This window comes from Eptatretus burgeri, chromosome 5 (genome assembly GCF_056783735.1).
Source record: "Eptatretus burgeri isolate ZD-2024b chromosome 5, Ebu_testis_v1, whole genome shotgun sequence".
In the NCBI taxonomy this organism is placed as follows: Eukaryota; Metazoa; Chordata; class Myxini; order Myxiniformes; family Myxinidae; genus Eptatretus; species Eptatretus burgeri.
In genome coordinates this window covers 96,745,395-96,758,123 of record NC_140965.1, presented here as the reverse complement: position 1 = coordinate 96,758,123, position 12,729 = coordinate 96,745,395, and the positions used below count along the sequence as shown (strand labels likewise).

The 12,729-nt window shown below is 48.0% G+C and overlaps 1 protein-coding gene across 1 annotated transcript in view; it reads left to right on the top strand.

Annotated features, from left to right (window-relative positions):
* PRMT7 (protein arginine methyltransferase 7) overlaps nucleotides 1–12,729 on the top strand; it is a 39,093-nt gene that overhangs the window by 1,279 nt on the left and 25,085 nt on the right. Inside the window, exons 2-3 of the mRNA XM_085883010.1 lie at nucleotides 8,910–8,946; nucleotides 12,341–12,490. Of these exons, the coding sequence (XP_085739136.1) occupies nucleotides 8,910–8,946; nucleotides 12,341–12,490 (187 nt within the window). The remainder of the gene's footprint in view (nucleotides 1–8,909; nucleotides 8,947–12,340; nucleotides 12,491–12,729) is intronic.

Here is a 12,729-nt window from a genome sequence, read left to right as displayed (position 1 = left end):
ATCACTCACATCACACATCACTATCACACACACCACACACATCATCACCCATAATCACCCACTCCCACCACACATCACAACACACATAAACACTCACGCACATCACACATCACATCACTCACTCACATCACACATAATCACTCACTCACATCACACATCACATCACACATAATCACTCATCACATCACACATAATCATCACTCACATCACATCACACATAATCACTCACTCACATCACACATAATCACTCACTCACATCACACACATCACATCATCACATCACATCACACATCACATCACACATCACATCACACATCACATCACACATAATCACTCACTCACATCACCACTCACATCACACATAATCACTCACTCACATCATCACTCAACCGCATGACTCACATCATCACTCGAATGACTCACACAATCACACATCACTCGCATCATCACTCACATCACACATCACTCACATAATCACTCACATCACACACATCATCACTCACATCACACACATCATCACTCACATCACACACATCATCACTCACATCACACACATCATCACTCACATCACCACTCACAACACATCACACATAATCACTCACTCACATCACCACTCACTCGCATGACTCACATCATCACTCGAATGACTCACACAATCACACATCACTCACATCATCACTCACATCACCACTCACATCACATCACCACTCACATCACCACTCACATCACCACTCGCATCACTCACATCATCACTCACATGACACATCATCACTCACATGACTCACATCATCACTTGCATCACTCGCATCATCACATCATCACTCGCATGACTCATCATCACTCGCATGACTCATCATCACTCGCATGACACATGACTCGCATCACCACTCGCATCACCACTCGCATCACCACTCGCATCACCACTCGCATCACTCACATCATCACCCGCATCACTCTCAGGACTCTCATCATCACTCGCATCATCACTCACATGACTCACATCATCACTCGCATCATCACTCACATGACTCACATCATCACTCGCATCACTCACATGACTCGCATCATCACTCACATGACTCACATCATCACTCGCATCACTCACATGACTCACATCATCACTCACATGACTCACATCATCACCCGCATCACTCACATCATCACCCGCATTACTCACATCATCACTCGCATGACTCACTCACATCATCACTCACATCACTCACATGACTCACATCACCACTCACATCACCACTCACATCATCACTCGCATCATCACTCATCACTCGCATCATCACTCACATCACTCACCTCACTCCATCACTCACCTGCAATCGTTGAATGATTTAACTGCAGGAGCACAACACAAGCTTATTATGAACACTCTTTAGTATATTTTCTTTTCTTTTAATAAACGGTGTGTGTGTGTGTTGTGAGTGTTGTGATCTCCACGTATGTTGGTGTTGGGTAGGTGTCCGGAGGTGAAACAGCCAACGATCAGGATATATATATATATATTCACATATATCTTCTTCTTTTTCGGCTGCTCCCGTTGGGGGTCGCCACAGCGGATCATCCGTTATGATCCACATAATGATTTGGCACATGTTTTACGCCGGATGCCCTTCCTGACGCAACCCTGGTCGCCTCTTACAACACAGGGATAAGGTACACCTATTCTAACCGGGGTATACACCGGCCCAGTACACGAGTACTCACTTCGCTGACCTCGGAAGGATGACAGGCTGAGTCAACCCCCTGGTGTATTAATTCAGTGGCCCATCGGGGCTTGAACTCATGACCTTTTGGATCCTAAGCAGCTGCCCTAACCACTGCGCCAACACCAGGCTAATTCGGATATACAGTATGTATATATATATATATATATATATATATATATATATATATATATATATATATATATATATATATATATATATATTGTACCAGTGTATTGCCATCTGCTAAATGAGTACCAGTGTTCTCGGCCCGGTGTATGCCCCTGTTAGAATAGGTGTACCATATCCCTGTGTGTTGTAAGAGGCGACCAGGGTTGCGTCAGGAAGGGCATCCGGCGTAAAAACCTATGCCAAATCATTATGCGGACAACAAAACGAATTTCCATACCGGATCGGTCGAGGCCCGGGTTACCAACGACCGCCACCGGTACCGGTGGTCAGCAGGGTACCAGTGGAAATTGTGCTATTGCTGGGCGATGGAGGAGAAGGAGACGGGGAAGGCGAGTCCGGAGGCAGTGGGAGAGTGGGAAGGGTAGAAGTGTGGAGGTGAGAGTTGGAACTCTGAATGTTGGGACGATGACTGGCAAAGGGCGAGAGTTGGCTGATATGATGGAGAGAAGAAAGGTGGACATACTGTGTGTACAAGAGACCAAGTGGATGGGAAGTAAGGCGAGGAGCATTGGAGGTGGTTTCAAACTGTTCTACCATGGTGTGGATGGGAGGAGAAATGGTGTCGGGGTAATCCTGAAGGAAGATTATGTCAAGAGGGTATTGGAGGTGAGGAGAGTGTCTGACCGAGTGATGAGTGTGAAGTTGGAAATTGAAGGGGTGATGATGAATGTCATCAGTGCATATGCCCCGCATATGGGGTGTGAGATGGAGTACAAGGAAGATTTCTGGAGTTAGTTTGATGAAGTGGTGGAGAGTGTATCCAAGGATGAAAGAGTGGTGATTGCAGCAGATTTCAATGGGCATGTTGGGGAAGGGAATAAAGAGGATGAGGAGGTGATGGGTAGGTACGGTCTCAACAAGAGAAATGTGAAAGGGCAAATGGTTGTTGAGTTTGAAAAAAGAATGGAAATGGCAGTGGTAAACACGTATTTCAAGAAGAAGGAGGAACACAGGGTGACGTACAAGAGTGGAGGAAAGTGCACACAGGTGGATTACATCTTAAGCAGGAGATGCAACCTGAAAGAGATCCAAGACCGTAAGGTGGTGGCAGGGGAGAGTGCAGCTCAACAGCATCGATTGGTGGTCTGTAGGATGATTTTGGAGGTGAGGTTGTGGAAGAGAGTGAGGGCTGAACGAAGGACCAGATGGTTGAAGCTGAAGGAGGAAAACTGTTGCGTGGAATTTAGGGAGGAGGCGAGACAGGTGTTGGATGGTGGTAAATATGGGTGGGATGATTGGGCAACTCCAGCAGAAGTGGTGAGGGAGATAGCTTGGAAGGTACTTGGTGTGACATCTGGACAGAGGAAGGAAGATAAGCAGACTTGGTGGTGGAACGAGGAAGTAAAGGAAAGTATAAGGAAGAAGGGGTTGGTGAAAAAGAAGTGGGATAGTCAGAGAGATGAAGAAAGTAGGCAGGGGTACAAGGAGTGGTGGCGAAAGGCAGAGAGAGGTGGCAAAGGCTAAGAAAAAGGCATATGACGAGCTGTATGAGAAGTTGGATACAAAAGAAGGGGAAAAGGATTTATACTGATTGGCAAGACAGAGGGACCGAGCAGGGGAGGATGTGCTGCAGGGTAGGGTGTTAATGGATGTAAATGGGAATGTGCCGACGAGCGAGGAGAGTGTGTTGAGAAGGTGGTTGGAGTACTTTGAGGAGCTGATGAATGAAGAAAATGAGAGAGACAAGGTTGGAAGAGGTGGAGATAGTGAATCAGGAAGTGGGGTGGATCAGTAAGGATGAAGTGAGGCCTGCTATGAAGAGGATGAAAAGTGGAAAGGTGGTTGGCCCAGATGACATACCAGTGGAGGCATGGAAGTGCTTAGGAGAGATGGCAGTGGGGTTGTTAACCAGATTGTTTAATAAAGTCTTGGAAAGTGAGAGGATGCCGGAGGAGTGGAGATTAAGTGTACTGGTTCCGATTTTCAAGAACAAGGGTGATGTGCAGAGCTGTGGAAATTACAGAGGGATAAAGTTGTTAAGCCACACCATGAAGTTGTGGGAAAGAGTAGTGGAAGCTAGGTTGAGAAGAGAGGTGACGATCTGTGAGCAGCAATATGGGTTTATGCCAGGAAAGAGCACCACTGATGCGATGTTTGCTTTGAGAATGTTGATGGAGAAGTATCGGGAAGGCCAGAAGGAGTTACATTGTGTGTTTGTGGATTTAGAGAAAGCTTATGATTGGGTGCCAAGAGAGGAGTTGTGGCATTGTATGAGGAAGTCGGGAGTGGTGGAGAAGTATGTGAGGATTGTGCTGTGTCACGTGGTTGGGTTTTCGTATATCATGCCTCGCCCGCTAGGGGTGGCAGGAGTGTGCTTCTGGTCACGCAATAAAGCGTAGATGGTGGCCCGCGTGCTTCTTGCGTCCCACTGCACCTCGTACACTCTAGTTGGCGACGAGGATGGGATTGGATGGCCCGCATCAGACTAGACTGGGCCGCAGTTCACCTTTTGCAACCCGTGCCGAGCCAGTGGGAGGATCAGTTGGAGGAGATTCTTCAAAGACATCAAGGGTTGTTTAGCGACGACCTTGGGAAACTCAAGGGCATGGAGGCGAAACTCTTCTTGAAGGAGGGGGTGGTTCCTCGGTTTTGTAAACCGCGTCCGGTGCCGTATGCCCTGCGGGACAAGGTCAAGGGTGAACTGGATAGGCTGGAGGCCTGTGGAGTGATCGAACGGGTGTCGTACTCAGATTGGGCTACCCCGGTTGTCACGGTGCTGAAACGGAATGGAGACGTCCGATTGTGCGAGGACTTCAAATCCACGGTTAACCCGGGGCTCAGCGTGGAGCAATATCCACTGCCGTCAATCGATGAAATATATGCGCGATTGGCGGGGAGTCAATACTTCACGAAGCTAGACCTGCGTGATGCATATTTTCACCTGCCGATGGATCCCGGGAGTAGCGAGCTTTTGACAATCAACACGTGTCAAGGACTCTATCGATATACCCGACTCTGTTTTGGGATTGCTTCGGCCCCAGCTTTGTGGCAGAAAGCCATGGATCAGGTTTGCATTGGCCTGCCCGCTCAGACCTACCTGGACGATGTGCTCATTGCGGGGAAAACGGCGGACGAGCATCTTGCGAACATTGCCCGAGTGCTGACAAAGCTAGAAGCGTGCGGCCTGCGCTTGAACAGGGACAAGTGCGCGTTCTTCAAGCAGCGCTTGGAATACCTCGGGCACATCATCACGCCGGAGGGGCTGTTGAAAGGTCCTCGGAAGGTGGAAGCGATTCAACACATGCCACCGCCTCGCGACAAGACGCAGCTGCGCTCGTTCATTGGTATGGCCCAGTATTACCAAAGGTTCGTGCGCGGGCTCAGCTCACAACTTGCGCCGTGAACGCGGTTGCTCAAGAAGGACGAGCGCTGGGCTTGGGGGCCTGCACACCAGGCGTCGTTCGACCACGTCAAGCGGCTGCTCACAGAAGATAAGGACCTCGTGCACTACGAGCCTGCGCGTCCGCTCCTATTGGCATGCGACAGCTCTGCATATGGCATCGGGGCAGTGCTCTCCCACAGGATGGACGATGGTTCCGAGCGGCCTGTTTGTTTTGCATCCCGGACCCTGTCCACAGCAGAGCGCGGATATGCCCAGATTGAGCGTGAGGCTCTCAGCCTCGTCTGGGGTGTGCGGAGGTTTCATCAATATCTACTGGGGCGGCATTTCACTTTGCAGACGGATCACAAACCGCTTCAATTCATCCTGAGACCCGAACGCGGGGTGCCGGTGGTAGCAGCCGCGCGAATACAGCGGTGGTGTCTGTTTCTGGGTGCTTACGATTATGATATTCAGTTCCGAAGCACCGAGAAGCATGCTAACTGCGACGGGCTCTCACGCTTGCCGTGTGCGGAGGGTCCAGCTGCGTCTGAGTTGAGCGACCGGGTCGATGTGTTCGCGCTGGGCCAGGTCCAAAGCGGGCCGGTCACGGCCAGGCAGGTCGTGGTGGAATCGGCTCGTGATCCGGTGCTTGCCCGTGTCGTCCAGGCGATTTCTACGGGGAATTGGAGCGATCTGCCTTCGACACCGGCATTTCAACCTTTCACGTCACGCGCAGCGGAGCTGTCGTTGGTCCAACGGTGCGTAATGTGGGGAATGAGGACCGTGATTCCACCGAAGTTCAGGCAGCGGTGTTTGGATGAGCTGCATGTCAGTCACCTTGGCATCGTGAAGACCAAGAGTCTTGCTCGTAGCCTGTTGTGGTGGCCGGGGTTGGACAAAGACATTGAGCAGTTGGTTAAGCGTTGCGCCACGTGCCAGACAGATGCTGATAACCCGCGTCGAGCTTCGGGTCTCTGGCCTGTGCCAGACCGAGCTTGGCAGAGGGTCCATGTAGATTTTGCGGGACCGGTTAATGGCAAAATGTTTTTGATTGTGATCGATGCATTCTCTAAATGGCCGGAGGTTGTAGTAATGCAGCATACATCAGCAAACATTACAGTAGAGAAACTGCAGACGATCTTTGCTAATAAAGGGTTTCCGGAGATCCTGGTCTCTGATAATGGTCCGCAGTTCATCGCAGGTGTATTTGATGAGTTTATGCGCCAGAATGGTATTCGACACCTAAGGTCCGCACCGTATCACCCTGAGACGAATGGCCAAGCTGAGTCGTTTGTCAAGATGTTGAAGCGGGCTTTGCGCAGGGGGGGTGTTGCACCTGTGCAGACGGTGGTCGATGTCTTTTTGCTCCATTACAGGAACGCAGTTCATCCTGTCACGGGTGATTCACCTGCCATTCGTCTCTATGGACGGGCTTTGCGGTCCAGGCTGGATTTGCTGCGACCTGGAGGGTCGGGGAGTGGGGCAATGTCGCGTCCAACGCGGCTGCGCAGCTTCGAGGTGGGGCAGCGGGTAATGGTACGCGATTATTTCCACGGTTCCAAATGGGTGCCGGCGGTGGTCTCTGTGGTGCTGGGGCTGGCAAATTGCATGGTGCGGACTGATGGTGGGGATGTGTGGAAGCGGCACGTGGACCAAATGCATGATCGCTGTTCAGCGTCACCCCCCCCCACACCTCCCCGGGCCGAACGATGCGGGACCCCCACCGGTAGTATCGTCGGGACCTGACTTTGTGTCGCCGGGACTGGTTGGGCCGACGCCAAGGGGGTCTTCGCCTGATGCCGTCCTACCCGAGGACGTCGAGCAGGCTGGGCGGTCGGGGGTGGCTGGTGTTGCGGAAAGTGCGAGTCCGGCGAGGGTGTCACCTCGACCGAGCCGGGAGGCGTCTGAGCCTGGGCTGTCTGGTGGCGCTGCCCGTCCGAGGCGGGTCAGGGTGCGGCCGCGGTACTTGGAGGATTATGAGTGTTGATGGGTTTCAGATGGTCATGTTGTGATTGTCTGTTCAGCGTGTGACGGGTCATTTTACGAGAGGAGGAGTGTGCTGTGTCACGTGATTGGGTTTTCGTATATCATGCCTCGCCCGCTAGGGGTGGCAGGAGTGTGCTTCTGGTCACGCAATAAAGCGGAGTAGATGGTGGCCCGCGTGCTTCTTGCGTCCCACTGCACCTCGTACACTCTAAGGATGGTGCAGGATATGTATGAGGACAGTGTGACAGCAGTGAGGTGTGCGGTAGGAATGATGGACCGGTTAAAGGTAAAAGTGGGATTGCACCAAGGATCGACTCTGAGCCCTTTCCTGTTTGCATTGGTGATGGACAGGTTGACGGACGAGATCAGACTGGAATCTCCATGGACTATGATGTTCGCGGATGACATCATTATCTGTAGGGAGAGTAGGGAGCAGGCTGAGGCGAGCCTTGAGAGGTGGAGGTACGCACTGGAGAGAAGGGGAATGATAGTCAGTCGGAGTAAGACGGAGTACATGTGCGTAAATGAGAGGGAGGGTGGTGGTATGGTGCGGTTGCAAGGAGTTGAGGTGGGGAAGGTGGATTGGTTTAAATACTTGGGATCAACTGTCCAAAGTAACGGAGAGTGTGGGAGAGAAGTGAAAAAGAGAGTGCAGGCAGGATGGAGTGGTTGGAGAAGAGTTGCAGGAGTGATTTGTGACAGAAGGGTAGCTGCAAGAGTGAAGGGGAAAGTATACAAGACGGTAGTGAGACCAGCTATGTTGTATGGTTTGGAGGCGGTGGCACTAACAAAAAGACAGGAAGCCGAGCTGGAGGTGGCAGAGTTAAAGATGCTGCGATTCTCGTTGGGAGTGACGAGGATGGATAGGAAAAGGAATGAGTATATTAGAGGGACAGCGCAGGGAGGACGGTTTGGAGACAAAGTGAGAGAGGCGAGATTGAGATGGTTTGGACATGTGCTCGGGAGGGAAACGGAGCATATCGGGAGAAGGATGTTGAAGATGGAGCCGCCAGGCAGGAGGAGAAGAGGAAGGCCAAAGAAGAGGTTCATGGATGCGGTGAGGGCGGACATGCGGGTGGTTGGAGTGTCAATGGAAGATGTGGAGGATAGAGCGAAATGGAGACGGTTGATCTGTTGTGGCGACCCCTAACGGGAGCAGCCAAAAGAAGAAGAAGATGCATATATATATATGTATGTATATGCATGGTTAAACAGAAAGGACTAGATATGTTTACGTGCCGTAACTTTGTAGCATTAATAGTTGGTATTTTTCCATTGAAAAGTTTTTCTATAATTTGTTTAAATAAAACGTTCTCTTATTTTCTACACAATATCAAGCCAGTTTTCTTGGTCATTCTGATGCGAAATAAAAATATCTAGTCTTTCTTGTTTCACCCTGTACAGTTAAGTATGTGTATATGTTCAGTATATATATATATACACGTCTGGCTCCATTATATTAAAAATTAATTCACAATTTTGTTATTTTTGAGCACGAGTTGCCATCTCGAAACCGCCTCACTCGAAAGCCATAAGGAACAAAACTGAAACAGGCCGGGCACTATTGCACCTAGCAGTTAGAATTGTCATTCTTGAATGTTAGTCTCAGTTTGTCGTTTCTGAATGATTGTCTGCATGGGGTTGTCGGAGATTTAAAAAAATAAAAAAATAATTCTGACATTGTTCTATTGCAGGTCTTCCTATGCAGACATGCTGCATGATGATGACAGGGTAAGTGTTTTGCATTGCAGTTTTTGAACCTGGCCAGGTTCCAGAGCATGCATGCTGTTCTTGTTTTGGGTATTTTTTTGAAAACATTAAAGCAATACTGCTCTTAATAGATTACTTTAATTTATACTTGGATAGGGTTGCACTTGCCCATTGTTACCTCCACCACCAAAGGTGAAGGACGTTTTGTTTTCAACCCTCTCTGTCTATTTGTTTGTTACTTGCAAAATCGAAGATTTTTTTTCAAGTGTATTGGTTAGTCAATTTAGTAATTATGCCTGGTGTTGGCTTAATGGTTATGGTGGTGGGCTTGGGATCCTAGGATCCTGAGTTCAAAATTCCACTCATCTGTTGAATTAATACCAGGTGGGGTTGACTGCCTGTTATCCTTCCGAGGTCAGCAAAATGAGTGCCAGCTTGCTGGGATGTGGGAGCCATTCGAGTATCCTATGTCAGAGTGGCGACCTGTCCAGGATTGTGCCCATTAGCCCAGGAGACTGCTTGGAGACAACTGGACCCTACATAAATTAGGCATCACCGACACTCTGCACAGAGTACGGTTCCAATGGATGGATGGATTTCGTTGTTGTCTGTCTGTTTATTGCCTACAGGTCACAATTTTAAACTGATCGTCACGAAACTTCACCACATGGTAGACTTTTTCATAAGGAAGAACCCTATTGTTTTTGAGATCAAATGGTCAAAAGGTCAACATAGGGTAAAGGTCAACAATTGAGGTGAGATTTCCAAATCCTCAATTTTCATCCGATTGAGTTTAAATCTGAAGAGGATTTACATTTCACGTCACTGAATTCAAATAGCCAATTATTTCTGAAGTCCACATCGACCAAAAGGTCAACATTTGCCCACGGTGAACAACTAAGGTGGTATTTCTAAAATCCTCAATTTTCATCCAATTGACTTGAAATTTAAAGAGGATTTATATTTCATCATTGAATTCAACTAACAATTATTTTTGAGGACAAATTTATTTTATGGATTTTGCAAGTATTGTGCTCTGCATGACGTCGTTGTCTTGTTTGTTTGTCTGTCTGTGTGAAGGATATCTCAAAAAGTTGTGAAGGGATCCGACTACTAGAATATTTTAAAGTGACTTCACCATTGAGAGATAGGGCTAAACTAATATATAGCACGATATCTCAAAAAGTTGTGGATGGATTCGAATGAAACTTGGTGGACACATGGGTGTGTGACCATGACAAATTGATTCGATTTTGGTGAATTTCCGAATCCGGATGTGGATAAGCGAATTATTTAATTTTCAAAGTGATTCTTCACCATTGAGAGATAGGGCCAAAAACGATAGATAGCATGATATTTCAATAATGTATTTGGCCCGATATGTTCTCGTGGATCAGGCATTGCGTGGCGGAGGAATGCGCTCTACCGAGTGCCATTGTTCTATTTTGAACTCTGATGTCATTGCTTGTGCGAGCCCAGTACGAGAGAAGTTCCCACTGCTGTCGGTGTGGATGTATTCGACATGTCCGTGCTCACTAATGTGTCCATTTTGTGTTCCTTACGTGTATGTAACAAAGTCTGGGACCTTTTTACATGGGTACTGGCTTAGCATTCCATCTAGAAATTGGGGGAGGGGTGCCAAGGGGTTTGGGGGGGGGCACTTACATGCACCATGTAGCCAAAACGTTCTTCCTGATGAATGGCACAGTGATTCATTAATCAAAACTACCACACGCCAAGTTTTGCAACGTAGCAAAGTTGCTTAAAATATTCAATGAAATTGTGCTCCTGGGGTTTATGTAATGTGCGTGAGTGTTGTGGCATCACCTAAGTCCAAACTGCTCAAAAATAAAATAAATAACTCCAGCAAAGGTAAACGTTATTCCAGTACAAAAGAGGTTTTGTGTTTTTTGTATGCAATGTTGAGGCTCGTGAAAGAGCAAGAACACAGAACAGAAAATAAGGAACACAGTAGAACGTGAGGAAACATACCAACTTCATAGTAGTAGGGTGCAACCCAGGTACACTTGGAGGAAGAATGGGTGAGTGAAAGAATAGGAGCAAGGGGAGGGGGAGGAGGACACAGGGGGGGAAGTCAAAGCAAACAAGAAGGGGGCTGAAAGAAGAGGAAGGGAAAACTGGAAATGAAAACTGGAGGGAGAGGGCAGAAAACATTAACCTGGAAAAGAAAGGGGTGGGCTTAGTGAGGATCAATGAGGGAAGAAAAGATGCGTATAGATTGGGATAACCTGAGGAGGTGAACAGCAACGTTGAAGCCCTGTAGGGAAGAATGAGATTGAAATATTATATATATATATATAGTAAGTTGTTCTCCAGGTCGGAAAAAATATTTGGAACAAATGAGTGGAAGTAATGTAATGTAATCCCAGTAATGTCCATCTTGTGTTCCCCATGTTCCCCACCCCATCCCTCTCCCTTCCATAGATCTATTGTCTCTGTTCCCCACTGTTTTGTCCTTCTCACTCCCGCCCCTCTTGTCTCATGCCCCCCTTGCTGTGCGTTGTGTGTTCGCTCTCATATAAGCCTCGACAACGTATACAAAAAAAAAGAAAAAAGTGAGCAATGGTTTGGGGATTTAGGTAGTTTCACCAGAAGGGGCTTGATGGTAGACCGTGTGGGCCGTGCAGAAACCTGGGGGGACAAAACGCGAAAAGAGCAGAGGGTGCAAGACCAAAAAGGAGGCAGCAGAAGACAGAGACCACCGACCTGTCGGCAATGATGAAGTGATACTCAGCCTCAGCACAGGAGATTTCTATAATCTTGAAGGCCTTTGTTTCCACAGCGTTAAGCTGAGCAAGGTGTGAGGCAGGGGCGGCAGCCCAAAAGGGAGAGCAATACTCCATCAAGCTGCGGATGAAGGTCTTGGAAGTTGGAAGTTTGGATTTGCCAAGGAAAGATGGCATGATGGATACTGCCCTGTGGCCAACTTGCATATGTGATTTGGAAACTTGTATGTCGGTATTCCATAGTTGCTTTTGGAGTGTTTTGATCCACATTAGCGAAACATGTAGTCTGCGTTTCTGTGTTTGTCTTTTGCAGCGAGCAGGTGGGTAAGTGTTTTTTCCACTGGTTAGTTTGTGCATTGTTCTTTAAAATCAACGATTTGTAAGTTATCAATTACCACCTTCTTAAAACCTGACAACAAAAGTTAAGTAATATTATGTTGCCATTGGAAGTAGTTAGGAAGAAGTTGGACAGGTCCCACAGATCTCATTTCAAGAAGGGCAAGAAGGCCTATTAATAAATTCAAATAACATTTATTGCAAGCAGATGCAGAAGGTGTGAGCAAGGGTACCATCATGAATATAGAAGCTAAAGGGTGTGGGGTTTCGGAGAGGTGAGGACAAGCCTTCCCTTTTTATACATATTCATACTGTACCACTTGTCATTGCAGAACAAAAAGTATTACTTGGGAATCCAGGCTGCAATAAAGAGGATGAAGGAAAAGGGGGAAAAGCCAATCGTGTTGGATATTGGTACGGGGACGGGCCTGCTGTCCATGATGGCGGTAAAGGCGGGTGCTGCGTTCTGCTACGCCATTGAGGTTTGTTACTTTTTGATCTGATGTACTAAAGTCTGTCTTTTGTCAGGTCAGGCCAGATTAGATCTGTGACTTGCTGCAGGTACCATGTAAACCTGTACTAACCTGTTTCATGGTCGGGTTGTCGGCCACTAAACTGTCTCCCCCACCTGTTTTCCTGGTGAGGAGGGTATATAGATATGGACACTCAGCAGGATTAAAAAAAAAACCTGTCAACGAGTGGAGGAGCTCCTTCTGAGCCA